Source organism: Salmo salar, chromosome ssa11 (assembly GCF_905237065.1).
Source record: "Salmo salar chromosome ssa11, Ssal_v3.1, whole genome shotgun sequence".
Classification (NCBI taxonomy): Eukaryota; Metazoa; Chordata; class Actinopteri; order Salmoniformes; family Salmonidae; genus Salmo; species Salmo salar.
In genome coordinates, this window is record NC_059452.1 from 105,485,863 (window position 1) to 105,501,943 (window position 16,081).

General features: G+C 44.7%; 1 protein-coding gene across 1 annotated transcript in view; it reads left to right on the forward strand.

Moving 5' to 3' along the window:
* The window catches only part of LOC106592853 (rho guanine nucleotide exchange factor TIAM1), a 141,812-nt gene that overhangs the window by 4,266 nt on the left and 121,465 nt on the right, over positions 1–16,081 (forward strand). The window contains exon 2 of the mRNA XM_045690247.1: positions 15,453–15,792. Within this exon, the coding sequence (XP_045546203.1) occupies positions 15,487–15,792 (306 nt within the window). The 5' untranslated portion in view covers positions 15,453–15,486. The remainder of the gene's footprint in view (positions 1–15,452; positions 15,793–16,081) is intronic.

The following is a 16,081-nucleotide window of genomic DNA, read 5'->3' on the forward strand; positions in this document are numbered from 1 at the left end:
CTTTGTTATAGAGCCAAAATAGATTGGAGAAGTGGTTTACCCAGACATCTGTTTTGGATAGGTAACTCTTCATGTTGTTGTTTGTTTAGTGGTTTCCAATTTTCCCAGAAGTGGTTATAGTCTAGGGATTCTTCAGTTATATTGAGCTGATTTCTGACGTGCTGTTCCTTCTTTTTCCGTAGTGTATTTCTGTATTGTTTTAGTGATTCACCATAGTGAAGGCGTAGACTCAGGTTTTCTGGGTCTCTATGTTTTTATTGGATAGGTTTCTCAATTTATTTCTTAGTTTTTTTGTATTTTTCATCAAACCATTTTCTTATGTTGTCCGCTCTACATTTTTTATATTTGACAGGGAAGCTGAAAGGTCAAATATACTGTTTAGGCTTTCTACTGCCAAGTTTACACCTTCACTATTACAGTGAAACATTTTGTCCAGGAAGTTGTCTAGAAGGGATTGAATTTGTTGTTGCCTAATTGTTTATTGGTAGGATTCTACACTACTTTCCTTCCATCTAAAGCATTTCTTAATGTTACTCAGTTCCTTTGGCTTTGATGCCTCATGATTGAGTATTGCTCTGTTCAAGTAGACTGTGATTTTGCTGTGATAGATAGGGGTGTCAGTGGGCTGACTGTGAGAGACTCTGGGTTGAGGTTGGTGATAAAGTAGTCTACAGTACTACTGCCAAGAGATGAACTATAGGTGTACCTTCCATAGGAGTCCCCTCGAAGCCTAACATTGACTATGTACCCAGCGTGTGACAGCAGAAGTTCTGACCCGTTTTTGTTGGTTCTGATGTCATAGTTGTGCCTAGGGGGGCATATGGGGGAGGGAATGGTTCAGGTTCTTGTCCGATTCTGGCATTTAGTCGCCACAGACTAGTACATGTCCCTGGGCCTGGAAATGATTGATTTCCCCCTCCAGGATGGAGAAGCTGTCTTCATTAAAAGTATGGGGATTCTAGTGGGGGGATATAGGTAGGATGGAGAATCTGTCTTCATTCAAGTATGGGGATTCTAGTGGGGGGATATAGGTAGCACACAGGAGGACATTTTTCTCTGTTAAGATAATTTCCTTTTGAATTTCTAGCCAGATGTATAATGTTCCTGTTTTGATTAATTTAATGGAGTGAGTTAGGTCTGCTCTATACCAAATTAGCATAACCCCTGTGTCTCTTCCCTGTTTCACACCTGGTAGTTTGGTGGATGGGACTACCAGCTCTCTGAAACCTAGAGGGCAACCAGTGGGTCCGTCTCCTCTATACCAGGTTTCTTGCAGGATGACAATGTCTGTATTACCAATTTCTTTGGTGAAGTTCAGGTTCCTGCTCTTTAGGCCAAAGGCAGATGACCTCAGGCCTTGGATATTCCATTCTCTCTCTCTCTCTCTCTCTCTCTCTCTCTCTCTCTCTCTCCTGTGTATAACGGTAACGATTGGAGGGTGATTCTCTCTCAGAACCCCCGGGCCTTTGTTATGTTAATGAGATGAAGACTGAGGGACTGTGCTTTACTGCTACAGTATACTACATAGCATGCATCCCAAATGACACCCTATTCCCTACAAAATAGTGCACTATATAGGGAGTAGGGTGCCATAGGGCTCTAATCTAAAGTAGTGCACTATATAGGGAATAGGGTGCCATAGGGCTCTGGTCTAAAGTAGTGCACTATACAAGGAATACGGTGCCATAGGACTCTGGTCTAAAGTAGTACACTATATGTAGGGAATAGGGTGCCATAGGACTCTGGTCTAAAGTAGTACACTATATAGGGAATAGATTGTAATTTGGGACAGACAGTACATCCCAGGTTGCTGTGTCTGCTAAATGACTTTGTGGCCATATTTCCAAATTCAAGGTTTACATGTATCCCCTCTGTTGTCCGAGTTGACATATTTTAAGAAATGCCATTGGTTTGTAGAGAAAAAGTTTAAGATCTTTGATAGGTTGATGAGGAATTTATTTTACAGGAAATAGTCACTGCCACCTGGTGTGGTGTTCCATCACGTGTCACTCGATCAACAATTTTAATTGGCTGACGTTTAAACTTAACCTTGATCAGATTTAATATTGCAGATAGATTGTGGCTTCTATCGATGTAATTATTCTGCATCATTTCCATTCCCCAATATATCATTTTTTTTGTGGGGGGGTAAATATACGTTTTATTTTAAATATATATTTTGTTTAAATATATTTTCTTTATTATTTTACCATCCCTCTCCTAATTGGAGTAAATGTAATGTTTGTGCTGTAATGTTTCACAAAAGTACTGACATTTTCTATTCTCATAGTTTATACAGAATGTAAATTAAAGATTAACACCTTTGCTAAGAGTATTATTATATAACTATTTGTTTAATAATTTACATTGAAAACTTTTGAATCCGGCGTGCCATGGAACTGGAAAAATCTCCTCCCAACTGTTTTGCACCCTGTAGCTGTCACGCCCTGACCTTAGAGATCCGTTTTATTTCTCTATGTGGTTAGGTCAGGGTGTGATGTGGGGTGGGCATTCTATGTTATCTATTTCTTTGTTTTGGCCAAGTAGGGTTCCCAATCAGAGGCAGCTGTCTATCGTTGTCTCAGCCTTTTCCCACCTGTGTTTGTGGGTAGTTGTTTTCTGTTTTGTATTCTGTACCTGACAGAACTGTGCGCTTTTCGTTTCTTGTTATTTTTGTTCGAGTGTTTCGTTGAATAATAAAAATCATGAACACTTACCCCGCTGCGCTTTGGTCCACTCCTTCAACTTCCGACGACAACCGTTACAGTAGCTGTAATTTTAATAATATGAATATTTAAATTATTAATTATAAAAACATGAGGACACTAGGTCATTTGAAAGAAAGGGTTTTAATTAAAGTCCTAAGTTGCTACAATCTGTTTTCTGACTTGATCATTGATATACAGTACCAGTCAAAAGTTTGGACACACCTACTCATTCAAGGCTTATTCTTTATTTTTACAATTTTCTACATTGTAGAATAATAGTGAAGACATCAAGACTATGAAATAATAGAATCATGTGGTAACCAAAAAAGTGTTAAACAAATCAAAATATGTTATATTTGAGATTCTTTAAAGTCGCCACCCTTTGCCTTGATGACAGGTTTGCACACTCTTGGCATTCCCTCCTTAATTCTCTCCTTAAAGCATGCCTCTCCATATTGTCAATATGCCTTGTGCATTGCTGTTCTGGTTAGTGTTTATTGGCTTATTTCACTGTAGAGCCTCTAGCCCTGCTCATTATACCGTATCCAACCTCTCAGTTCCTCCACCCACACATGCGATGACATCACCTGGTTTCAAATATGTTTCTAGAGACAATATCTCATCATCACTAAATGCCTAGGTTTACCTCCACTGTATTCACATCCCACCATACCTTTGTCTGTACATTATACCTTGAAGCTATTTTATCGCCCCCAGAAACCTGCTCCTTTTACTCTCTGTTCCTAGACGACCAATTATCATAGCTTTTAGCCGTACCCTTATCCTACTCCTCCTCTGTTCCTCTGGCGATGTAGAGGTGAATCCAGGCCCTGCAGTGCCTAGCTCCACTCCTATTCCCCAGGCGCTCTATTTTGATGACTTCTGTAACCGTAATAGCCCTGGTTTCATGCATGTTAACAATAGAAGCCTCCTCCCTAAGTTTGTTTTATTCACTACTTTAGCACACTCTGCCAACCTGGATGTCCTAGCCATGTCTGAATCCTGGCTTAGGAAGACCACCAAAAACTCTGAAATCTTCATCCCTAACTACAACATTTTCAGACAAGATAGAACGGCCAAAGGGGGCGGTGTTGCAATCTACTGCAGAGATAGCCCGGGTATCCTGGAAGGATATTGACCTCATCCCGTCAGTAAAGGATGCCTGGTTATTTTTTTTAAATGCCTTCCTCACCATCTTAAATAAGCATGCCCCATTCAAGAAATTTAGAACCAGGAACAGATATAGCCCTTGGTTCTCTCCAGACCTGACTGCCCTTAACCAACACAAAAACATCCTGTGGCGTTCTGCATTAGCATCGAACAGCCCCCGTGATATGCAACTTTTCAGGGAAGTTAGAAACCAATATACACAGGCAGTTCGAAAAGCCAAGGCTAGCTTTTCCAAGCAGAAATTTGCTTCCTGCAACACAAACTCAAAAAAGTTATGGGACACTGTAAAGTCCTTGGAGAATAAGAGCACCTCCTCCCAGCTGCCCACTGCACTGAGGATAGGAAACACTGTCACCACCGATAAATCCATTATAATTGAGAATTTCAATAAGCATTTTTCTACGGCTGGCCATGCTTTCCACCTGACTACCCCTACTGCAGTCAACAGCACTGCACCCCCCACAGCAACTCGCCCAAGCCTTCACCATTTCTCCTTCTCCCAAATCCAGTCAGCTGATGTTCTGAAAGAGCTGCAAAATCTGGACCCCTACAAATCAGAGGCTAGACAATCTGGACCCTTTCTTTCTCAAATTATCTGCCGAAATTGTTGCAACCCCTATTACTAGCCTGTTCAACATCTCTTTCATGTTGTCTGAGACTCCCAAAGATTGGAAAGCAGCTGTGGTCATCCCCCTCTTCAAAGGGGGGGACACACTTGACCCAAACTGCTACAGACGTATATCTGTCCTACCCTGCCTTTGTAAGGTCTTCGAAAGCCAAGTCAACAAACAGATTACCGACCATTTCGAATCCCACCACACCTTCTTCGCTATGCAATCTGGTTTCAGAGCTGGTCATGGGTGCACCTCAGCCACGCTCAAGGTCCTAAACAATATCTTAACCGCCATCGATAAGAAACAATACTGTGCAGCCGTATTCATTGACCTGGCCAAGGCTTTCGACTCTGTCAATCACCACATCCTCATCGGCAGACTCAACAGCCTTGGTTTCTCAAATGATTGTCTCGCCTGATTCACCAACTACTTCTCTGATAGAGTTCAGTGTGTCAAATCGGAGGGCCTGTTGTCCGGGTCTCTGGCAGTATCTATGGGGGTGCCACAGGGTTCAATTCTTGGGCCGACTCTTTTCTCTGTATACATCAATGATGTCGCTCTTGCTGCTGGTGAGTCTCTGATCCACCTCTACACAGACGACACCATTCTGTATACTTCTGGCCCTTCTTTGGACACTGTGTTAACTACCTTCCAGATGAGCTTCAATGCCATACAATTCTCCTTCCGTGGCCTCCAACTGCTCTTAAATACAAGTAAAACTAAATGCATGCTCTTCAACCGATCACTGCCTGCACCTGCCCGCCCATCCAGCATAACTACTCTGGACGGTTCTGACTTAGAATATGTGGACAACTACAAATACCTAGGTGTCTGGTTAGACTGTAACCTCTCCTTCCAGACTCACATCAAACATCTCCAATCTAAAGTTAAATCTAGAATTGGCTTCCTATTTCACAACAAAGCATCCTTCACTCATGCTGCCAAACATACCCTCGTAAAACTGACCATCCTACCGATCCTCGACTTCGGCGATGTCATTTACAAAATATCCTCCAATACCCTACTCAATAAATTGGATGCAGTCTATCACAGTGCTATCCGTTTTGTCACCAAAGCCCCATATACTACCCACCACTGCAACCTTTACACTCTCGTTGGCTGGCCCTCGCTTCATACTCGTCGCCAATCCCACTGGCTCCAGGTCATCTACAAGACCCTGCTAGGTAAAGTCCCCCCTTATCTCAGCTCGCTGGTCACCATAGCAGCACCCACCTGTAGCACGCGCTCCAGCAGGTATATATCTCTGGTCACCCGCAAAGCCAATTCCTCCTTTGGCCGCCTCTCCTTCCAGTTCTCTGCTGCCAATGACTGGAACGAACTACAAAAATCTCTAAAACTGGAAACACTTATCTCCCTCACTAGCTAGCACCAGCTGTCAGAGCAGCTCACAGATTACTGCACCTGTACATAGCCCATCTATAATTTAGCCCAAACAACTACCTCTTCCCCTACTGTATTTATTTATTTATTTTGCTCCTTTGCACCCCATTATTTCTATTTATACTTCGCACTTTCTTCCACTGCAAATCTACCATTCCAGTGTTTTACTTGCTATATTGTATTTACTTTGCCACCATGGCCTTTTTTTTGCCTTTACCTCCCTTATCTCACCTCATTTGCTCACTTTGTATATAGACTTATTTTTCTACTATATTATTGACTGTATGTTTGTTTTACTCCATGTATAACTCTGTGTTGTTGTATGTGTCAAACTGCTTTCTTTATCTTGGCCTGGTCGCAATTGTAAATGAGAACCTGTTCTCAACTTGCCTACCTGTTTAAATAGCCACGTTAAATTACCATGTTGTTGATGACCAGCTGAGTTCTTGATGAACAGCTGAGGTATTGATGAACAGCTGAGGTCTTGATGAACAGCTGGGGTCTTGATGAACTGCTGAGGTCTTGATGAACAGCTGAGGTCTTGATGAACAGCTGAGGTCTTGATGAACAGCTGAGTTCTTGATGAACAGCTGAGGTATTGATGACCAACTGAGGTATTGATGACCAACTGAGGTATTGATGAACAGCTGAGCTATTGATGAACAGCTGAGGTATTGATGAACAGCTGAGTTCTTGATGACCAACTGAGGTATTGATGAACAGCTGAGGTCTGATGAACAGCTGAGGTCTTGATGAACAGCTGAGGCCTTAATGAACAGCTGAGGTCTTGATGAACAGCTGAGGTCTCGATGAACAGCTGAGGTCTCGATGAACAGCTCAGGTCTTGATGAACAGCTGAGGTCTTGATGAACAGCTGAGGTCTTGATGAACAGCTGAGGTCTTGATGACCAGCTGAGGTCTTGATGACCAGCTGAGGTCTTGATGAACAGCTGAGGTCTCGGGGCTTCAACAAAACAATCTTACATAACCCTGTGGCTCGTCAATAGCCATTTTTGTATATCCTGATACAAACACTGTGACAAATTGACAAACTGCTGAACATACAAAGTCATAAGACAAGTACAAAATGCTTTTAAGAATAGATACAGTATTTACAAATCAGACATTGGATAGGTGCTCTAAGTCTTTTAGTTACAAATGTCCTTAGTAATACTGTACACCGCTGTCCAACTCCAGTAGAAGAGCACACATTCCCACATTTATAAATGGGTGTATACTTATGAAAACAGACGGGAGTACTCACAGTATTCAAACAGAATATGTGACCGACCGGTTCGATTCGGTCTTATGTAGCAAACATATACTGTATATATATATATATTTTTCGACGTTGGATAAAACTAGACAGAGCTAGAAAATGGTATATCATACACTACAGTTGAGGAACAATGGGAAAGTAATTCTGCTTTGAAAGTTGATAAACTTGTAACCCCACTTTTGAGAAAATGGCCTTTGAAGCATCTGGTACACCTACTGGAGAGCTCCCCTTTGTCTACACCACATTCAGTATCGTTCACACACTCTAAAGCCCCACCCATCTCTTTAACCTCTCTAGGGTAGGTGGGACGAAATCGTCCCACCTACGTAACAGCCAGTGGAATCCTGTGGCGCGTTATTCAAATACCTTAGAAATGCTATTACTTCAATTTCTCAAACATATGACTATTTTACACCATTTTAAAGACAAGACTCTCGTTAATCTAACAACACTGTCCGATTTAAAAAAGGCTTTACAACGAAAGCAAAACATTAGATTATGTCAGCAGAGTACCCAGCCAGAAATAATCAGACACCCATTTTTCAAGCTAGCATATAATGTCACATAAACCCAAACCACAGCTAAATGCAGCACTAACCTTTGATGATCTTCATCAGATGACAATCCTAGGACATTATGTTATACAATACATGCATGTTTTGTTCAATAAAGTTCATATTTATATCAAAAACCAGCTTTTTACATTAGCATGTGACGTTCAGAACTAGCATACCCCCCGCAAACTTCCGGTGAATTTACTAAATTACTCACGATAAACATTCACAAAAAACATAACAATTATTTTAAGAATTATAGATACAGAACTCCTCTATGCACTCGCTATGTCCGATTTTAAAATAGCTTTTCGGTGAAAGCACATTTTGCAATATTCTAAGTAGATAGCCCGGCATCACAGGGCTAGCTATTTAGACACCCACCAAGTTTAGCCCTCACCAAAGTCAGATTTACTATAAGAAAAATGTTATTACCTTTGCTGTTCTTCGTCAGAATGCACTCCCAGGACTTCTACTTCAATAACAAATGTTGGTTTGGTTCAAAATAATCCATAGTTATGTTCAAATATCCTCTGTTTTGTTCGTGCGTTCAAGACACTATCCGAAGTGTAAAGAAGGGTGACGCGCCCGACGCGTTTCGTGACAAAAAAATTCTAAATATTCCATTAGCGTACTTCGAAGCATGTCAACCGCTGTTTCTAATCAATTTTTATGCAATTTTTCTCATAAAAAAGCGATAATATTCCGACCGGGAATCTGTGTTTTAGTTCAAAGAGAGAGAAAATAAAAACATGGGGTCACCTCGTGCACGCGTCTCAGTCTCATAGTTCTCTGACCGACCACTATCCAAACGCGCTAATGTTTTTCAGCCAGGGGCTGCAAAGACATCATTCAGCTTTTTCCCGGGTTCTGAGAGCCTATGGGAGCCGTAGGAAGTGTCACGTTACAGCAAAGATCCTCAGTTTTCAATAAAGAGAGACAAGAAGCCCAAGAAATTGTCAGACAGGCCACTTCCTGTAAGGAATCTTCTCAGGTTTTTGCCTGCCATATGAGTTCTGTTATACTCACAGACACCATTCAAACAGTTTTAGAAACTTTCGGGTGTTTTCTATCCAAAGCCAATAATTATATGCATATTCTAGTTTCTGGGCAGTAGTAATAACCAGATTAAATCGGGTACGTTTTTTATCCGGCCGTGTAAATACTGCCCCCTAGCCCTAACAGGCTAAATAAAGGTTATATAAAATAAAAAAATACCGAAGGTGTAAACTGACAGTGAAATGCATAATGGAGTCTTTTTTTATACATGTAGCTAGCTAGCTAGCTAGCTAAACAATGATCCGTAATCCCAACTCATAACATTACTACCCTGCATGAATCTACAGGTAGCTAAAGTTAACCAACTATCTAGGTTCAATGTTAGCTAGCTAGCTAACATCAGGCTATAACTACCAATGCAATTGGCTCTGAGATACGAATAATATTACTACACAGATCATACACGTAACGTTAGCTAGCTAGCTAACAGTACGCTTTAACTTGCAATGAAAACAACTTTTTGATAAAATTAGAATATGTATAATATCTGAAAATGTATCTAGCTAGACTCTCTTACCCCGTATACATGGGTGAACGCTTCTCCCTGTCTGTCATGGTTGCCCTTAGTTTGAAGATGTAATCTGGAGAACGGTGGTTCATACAACAGCCTTCTGTGTGTTCTCTTTTTGACTCCCTCAGCTTTGCATTCAAACGCCTGAATTTTCTCCATCTCCTAAGCTATTATAATCTGCTTATACTCTGCTTCTCCCCTTTCCACCAGAAAGCGGAGAACCTTAGCAACACTTTTGCAGTTCTTCGTCATATCTTTAGAAAGGATTATCTATCTACACATACTGAGCAGCTCATGTTATAGACAGAAGCGTGTTACATGGCAGACCAATCCAAACTCATCTCTCGGTATGTCCAGCCCATCCATTACGTCAGCCCAATAATGGCTAGCCGGAAGGTTCCTGTCTTTTTTCCGTGGCTAAAACAACTAGGCTCGTAATTTAACAACCTTATTCATATTTACAGATGGCATAAACATTTGTTATTAAGGCACATGAAAGTTCACATGTTACAGAAGGCATTTCTGGTAACAAAAAAAACACATTTAGATAAGATTTATTTTTAAATGGTTTTTTAAAAATGTTTTTATGTGGCGCCTGAAAAGGAGAAATATTTACAACATTCTGTACGGATGACGTGTTTCTGAAAGACGAGGAAAAAATCATGCTTGAGAGTTTGAGAGCTGGTCTTTCCACCGTTCTCTCCTCCGTAGTATCTTTAACCCATCCCCAACCCAGTTCTCTCCCAACTCTCTCCCAGCTCTCTCCCAGCTCTCTCCCAGCTCTCTCCCAGCTCTATCCCAGCTCTAACCCCAGCTCTCTCCCAGCTCTCTCCCAGCTCTAACCCCAGCTCTAACCCCAGCTCTAACCCCAGCGCTAACCCAGCGCTAACCCAGCGCTATCCCAGCTCTAACCCCAGCTCTAACCCCAGCTCTAACCCAGCTCTAACCCAGCTCTAACCCAGCTCTCTCCCAGCTCTAACCCAGCTCTCTCCCAGCTCTAACCCAGCTCTAACCCCAGCTCTCTCCCAGCTCTATCCCAGCTCTCTCCAAGCTCTAACCCCAGCTCTAACCCCAGCTCTCTCCCAGCTCTCTCCCAGCACTCTCCCAGCTCTCTCCCAGCTCTCTCCCAGCTCTCTACCAGCTCTCTCCCAGCTCTCTCCCAGCTCTCTCCCAGCTCTAACCCCAGCTCTCTCCCAGCTCTCTCCCAGCTCTATCCCAGCTCTAACCCAGCTCTCTACCAGCTCTCTCACAGCTCTCTCCCAGCTCTCTTCCAGCTCTAACCCCAGCTCTAACCCAAGCTCTATCCTAGCTCTCTCCCAGCTCTAACCCCAGCTCTAACCCCAGCTCTCTCCCAGCTCTCTCCCAGCACTCTCCCAGCTCTCTCCCAGCTCTCTCCCAGCTCTCTCCCAGCTCTCTACCAGCTCTCTCCCAGCTCTCTACCAGCTCTCTCCCAGCTCTCTCCCAGCTCTCTCCCAGCTCTAACCCCAGCTCTCTCCCAGCTTTCTCCCAGCTCTAACCCCAGCTCTCTCCCAGCTCTCTCCCAGCTCTAACCCCAGCTCTCTCCCAGCTCTCTCCCAGCTCTCTACCAGCTCTCTCCCAGCTCTCTCCCAGCTCTCTCCCAGCTCAATCCCCAGCTCTCTCCCAGCTCTCTCCCAGCTCTAACCCCAGCTCTAACCCCAGCTCTCTCCCAGCTCTCTACCAGCTCTCTCCCAGCTCAATCCCAGCTCTAACCCCAGCTCTCTCCCAGGTCTCTACCAGCTCTCTCCCAGCTCTCTACCAGCTCTCTACCAGCTCTCTCCCAGCTCTCTCCCAGCTCAATCCCAGCTCTAACCCCAGCTCTCTCCCAGCTCAATCCCAGCTCTAACCCCAGCTCTCTACCAGCTCTCTCCCAGCTCTAACCCCAGCTCTCTCCCAGCTCTCTCCCAGCTCTCTCCCAGCTCAATCCCAGCTCTAACCCCAGCTCTCTCCCAGCTCTCTCCCAGCTCTAACCCCAGCTCTCTACCAGCTCTCTCCCAGCTCAATCCCAGCTCTAACCCCAGCTCTCTACCAGCTCTCTCCCAGCTCTCTCCCAGCTCAATCCCAGCTCTAACCCCAGCTCTCTACCAGCTCTCTCCCAGCTCAATCCCAGCTCTAACCCCAGCTCTCTACCAGCTCTCTCCCAGCTCTAACCCCAGCTCTCTCCCAGCTCTCTCCCAGCTCTCTCCCAGCTCTCTACCAGCTCTCTCCCAGCTCTCTCCCAGCTCAATCCCAGCTCTATCCCCAGCTCTCTCCCAGCTCTCTACCAGCTCTCTCCCAGCTCTCTCCCAGCTCTCTCCCAGCTCTAACCCCAGCTCTCTCCCAGCTCTCTCCCAGCTCTCTACCAGCTCTCTCCCAGCTCTCTACCAGCTCTCCACCAGCTCTCTCCCAGCTCTCTCCCAGCTCAATCCCAGCTCTCTCCCAGCTCTCTCCCAGCTCAATCCCAGCTCTAACCCCAGCTCTCTCCCAGCTCAATCCCAGCTCTAACCCCAGCTCTCTCCCAGCTCTCTCCCAGCTCTAACCCCAGCTCTCTCCCAGCTCTCTCCCAGCTCTAACCCCAGCTCTCTCCCAGCTCTCTCCCAGCTCTCTCCCAGCTCTAACCCCAGCTCTCTACCAGCTCTCTCCCAGCTCAATCCCAGCTCTAACCCCAGCTCTCTCCCAGCTCTCTCCCAGCTCTCTCCCAGCTCTAACCCCAGCTCTCTACCAGCTCTCTCCCAGCTCAATCCCAGCTCTAACCCCAGCTCTCTCCCAGCTCTCTCCCAGCTCTCTCCCAGCTCAATCCCAGCTCTAACCCCAGCTCTCTACCAGCTCTCTCCCAGCTCAATCCCAGCTCTAACCCCAGCTCTCTACCAGCTATCTCCCAGCTCTAACCCCAGCTCTAACCCCAGCTCTCTCCCAGCTCTCTCCCAGCTCTCTCCCAGCTCAATCCCAGCTCTCTCCCAGCTTGATTCCAGCTCTGACCCAGCTCTATCTGCCTTGTCTGTCAGGCTGTTTTACTCCACTGTTTGTGAAGAGAGCTTCTCTCCGTCATGCTTTCCATTTTCTAGGGGACAAAAATGCTTACGGGCAGACTGTGTGTGTCTGTGTGTGTGTGTGTGTGTGTGTGTGTGTGTGTGTGTGTGTGTGTGTGTGTGTGTGTGTGTGTGTGTGTGTGTCGGTGTCGGTGTGTGTGTGTGTCGGTGTTCACTAGAAATGGTTGCGGCTAGACGTTACTTGTGAGTGTAGTCTGTAAATCTGTTCTCGTGTAGAATTGTTTTCTTACATAAACACATAAGGCTATGTTTTTCTCTCTGTATCTCCAGGATATCTCTGTGTGTTTGTGTGTGTGTATATATATATATATTCCATTATACTTTATGATACGCACCATTGTGTGCGTTCCAGGGGGTGTTTTCTATGTTCCTATGAATCTCTCTCCACGACAGCTCAGCCGTTATGGGCCGAGGGCTGTGTGTGTGTGTGTGTGTGTGTGTGTGTGTGTGTGTGTGTGTGTGTGTGTGTGTGTGTGTGTGTGTGTGTGTGTGTGTGTGTGTGTGTGTGTGTGTGTGTGTGTGTGTGTGGTTTTATATAAACATACAGTACCCATCCAAAGTTTGGACACACCTTCTCATTCAAGGGTTTTTCTATATTTTTACTGTTTTCTACATTGTAGAATAACAGGGAAGATATCAAAACTATGAAATAACACAGTGTTAAACAAATCAATATCTATGTTATATTTTAGATTCTTCAAAGTAGCCACCCTTTGCCTGGGAGAGAGCTGGGGTTAGAGCTGGGAGAGAGCTGGGAGAGAGCTGGGATAGAGCTGGGAGAGAGCTGGGAGAGAGCTGGGAGAGAGCTGGGAGAGAGCTGGGGTTAGAGCTGGGGTTAGAGCTGGGAGAGAGCTGGGGTTAGAGCTGGGAGAGAGCTGGGAGAGAGCTGGGAGAGAGCTGGGAGAGAGCTGGGAGAGAGCTGGGAGAGAGCTGGGAGAGAGCTGGGAGAGAGCTGGGAGAGAGCTGGGGTTAGAGCTGGGAGAGAGCTGGGATAGAGCTGGGGTTAGAGCTGGGGTTAGAGCTGGGATAGAGCTGGGATAGAGCTGGGATAGAGCTGGGATAGAGCTGGGGTTAGAGCTGGGAGAGAGCTGGGAGAGAGCTGGGAGAGAGCTGGGATAGAGCTGGGCTAGAGCTGGGCTAGAGCTGGGTTAGAGCTGGGAGAGAGCTGGGAGAGAGCTGGGAGAGAGCTGGTAGAGAGCTGGTAGAGAGCTGGGAGAGAGCTGGTAGAGAGCTGGGAGAGAGCTGGGAGAGAGCTGGGAGAGAGCTGGGAGAGAGCTGGGAGGGAGCTGGGGATAGAGCTGGGAGGGAGCTGGGGATAGAGCTGGGGTTAGAGCTGGGATAGAGCTGGGATAGAGCTGGGATAGAGCTGGGAGAGAGCTGGGAGAGAGCTGGGATAGAGCTGGGCTAGAGCTGGGCTAGAGCTGGGTTAGAGATATTACGGAGCAGAGAACGGTGGAAAGACCAGCTCTCAAACTCTCAAGCATGATTTTTTCCTCGTCTTTCAGAAACACGTCATCCGTACAGAATGTTGTAAATATTTCTCCTTTTCAGGCGCCACATAAAAACAAAAAAAAACACATTTAAAAATAAGTCTTATCTAAATGTGTTTTTTTTTGCCAGGAATGCCTTCTGCAACATGTGAACTTTCATGTGCCTTAATAACAAATGTTTATGCCATCTGTAAATATGAATAAGGTTGTTAAATTACGAGCCTAGTTGTTTTAGCCACGGAAAAAAGACAGGAACCTTCCGGCTAGCCATTATTGGGCTGACGTAATGGATGGGCTGGACATGCCGAGAGATGAGTTTGGATTGGTCTGCCATGTAACACGCTTCTGTCTAGTTTCATCATAGCGCTTGATGGTTTTTGCGACTGCACTTGAAGAAACTTTCAAAGTTCTTGAAATGTTCCTGATTGACTGACCATCATGTTTTAAAGTAATGATGGACTGTCGTTTCTCTTTGCTTATTTGAGCTGTTCATTGAGCTGTTCTTGCCATAATGTGGACTTGGTCTTTTACCAAATAGGGCTATATTCTTTATACCACCCCTACCTTGTCACAACACAAATGATTGGCTCAAACACATTTTAAGAAGGAAAGAAATTCCACAACTTAACTTTTTACAAGGCACACCTGTTAATTGAAATGCATTCCATGTGACTACATCATGAAGCTGGTTGAGAGAATGCCAAGTGTGTGCAAAGCTGTCATCAATGCAAAGGGTGTCTACTTTGAAGAATATAAAATTGTAATGACCGACAATGGAGATGAGAAGCAAGTACAGGGAGTGAACATTTAATGAAACAATGGACATATAACAAGACAAGAACAGCGTCTGGTCAGGGTGACAAAACAAGAACAGCGTCTGGACAGGGGGAACAAAACAAGAACAGCGTCTGGACAGAGGGAACAAAACAAGAACAGCGTCTGGACAGGGGGAACAAAACAAGAACAACGTCTTGACAGGGGAACAAAACAACATTACGACAATAATTCTGACACGGGGATGAAACAGAGAAACAGACAGATATAGGGAAGGTAATCACAACCAATGAGCACAGATGCAGGTAACGATGGTAACAGGTAACGAAGGGCACCCTGGCGTCCACCAGAGAGGGAGAGCTGGAGCAGGCGAGACAGAAATATTAAATATTTTTTGATGTGTTTAACACTTTTTGGGGGGTTACTACATGATTCCATATGTGTTATTTCATAGTTGTGATGTCTTCACTATTATTCTACAATGTAGAAAATAGTAAAAAATAAAGAAAAACCCTTGAATGAGTAGGTGTGTCTAAACTTTTGACTGTTGCTGTATATACACACATGAGAAGCGCTATATTTAGTCTAGGGCTACAGGTTATGACAGAAGAGAAGTTGCATGTAGGCTATACCATAGACGAATAGCCAACAATATGTCGGAAATTACAAGCAGAACTATACTGATGTCATCTAGATTATCGAGGCGAACATTCCATCGATTCATGACACCAGTCTTTTCCTTTCAAATCCACGAAGGGAAGTGAACAAGTGCACACTTTGGGAGAAAGGAGTTTTATAGTTGGGATGTAACCTGTGTATCTCTCTCTCTCTCTGTGTCTCTCCAGGACATATCAGGCGTGCTGGGAGAAGGCAGTGAGTATGGGGATAGCGGTATCGACGGGGTTGCCACGGAGATGGACAGGGAAGTGGGGCCAGGCTCACGGCGCTGTAAGGCCATGTCGGCCTCGTTCTCCGTCTACTCTGCTGCCGGGAGCAGCGCGTTTAACGGGAGTGACAGCGGGAGCAGCAGCGGAGGAGGAGGAGAGGGAGGAGGAGGAGGAGGAGGAAGAGGAGGAGATGGAGGAGGAGGAGGAGGAGGACAAGGAGGAGGAGGAGGAGGGGGGAGAAAAGGAGGATGGGGAATGTATGAGAACTTCCATCAGGACATTTGAGAATCAACACTGGGTATGAATCTGTCTTTCCATCTCTTCCTGATATGGCGTCAATGTTAAGAACTCTGTGCCATCCTTCTAATTGATCATTCAACAGAACTCATTCATTCAGAACTCAGTCTTCACAGTAAAACTTGACTGTTAAACTGTTTAAACTTTGCATTTAAATTGACATTAGTTTGATTCTGTTTTGAAACTTTAAATTTAAATTGAGATCAGTTTGATTCTGTTTTAAAACTTTACATTTAAATTTAGATTATTTTAAGATTAAACAGACTAAAGTAGGTGGATGATTCTATCCT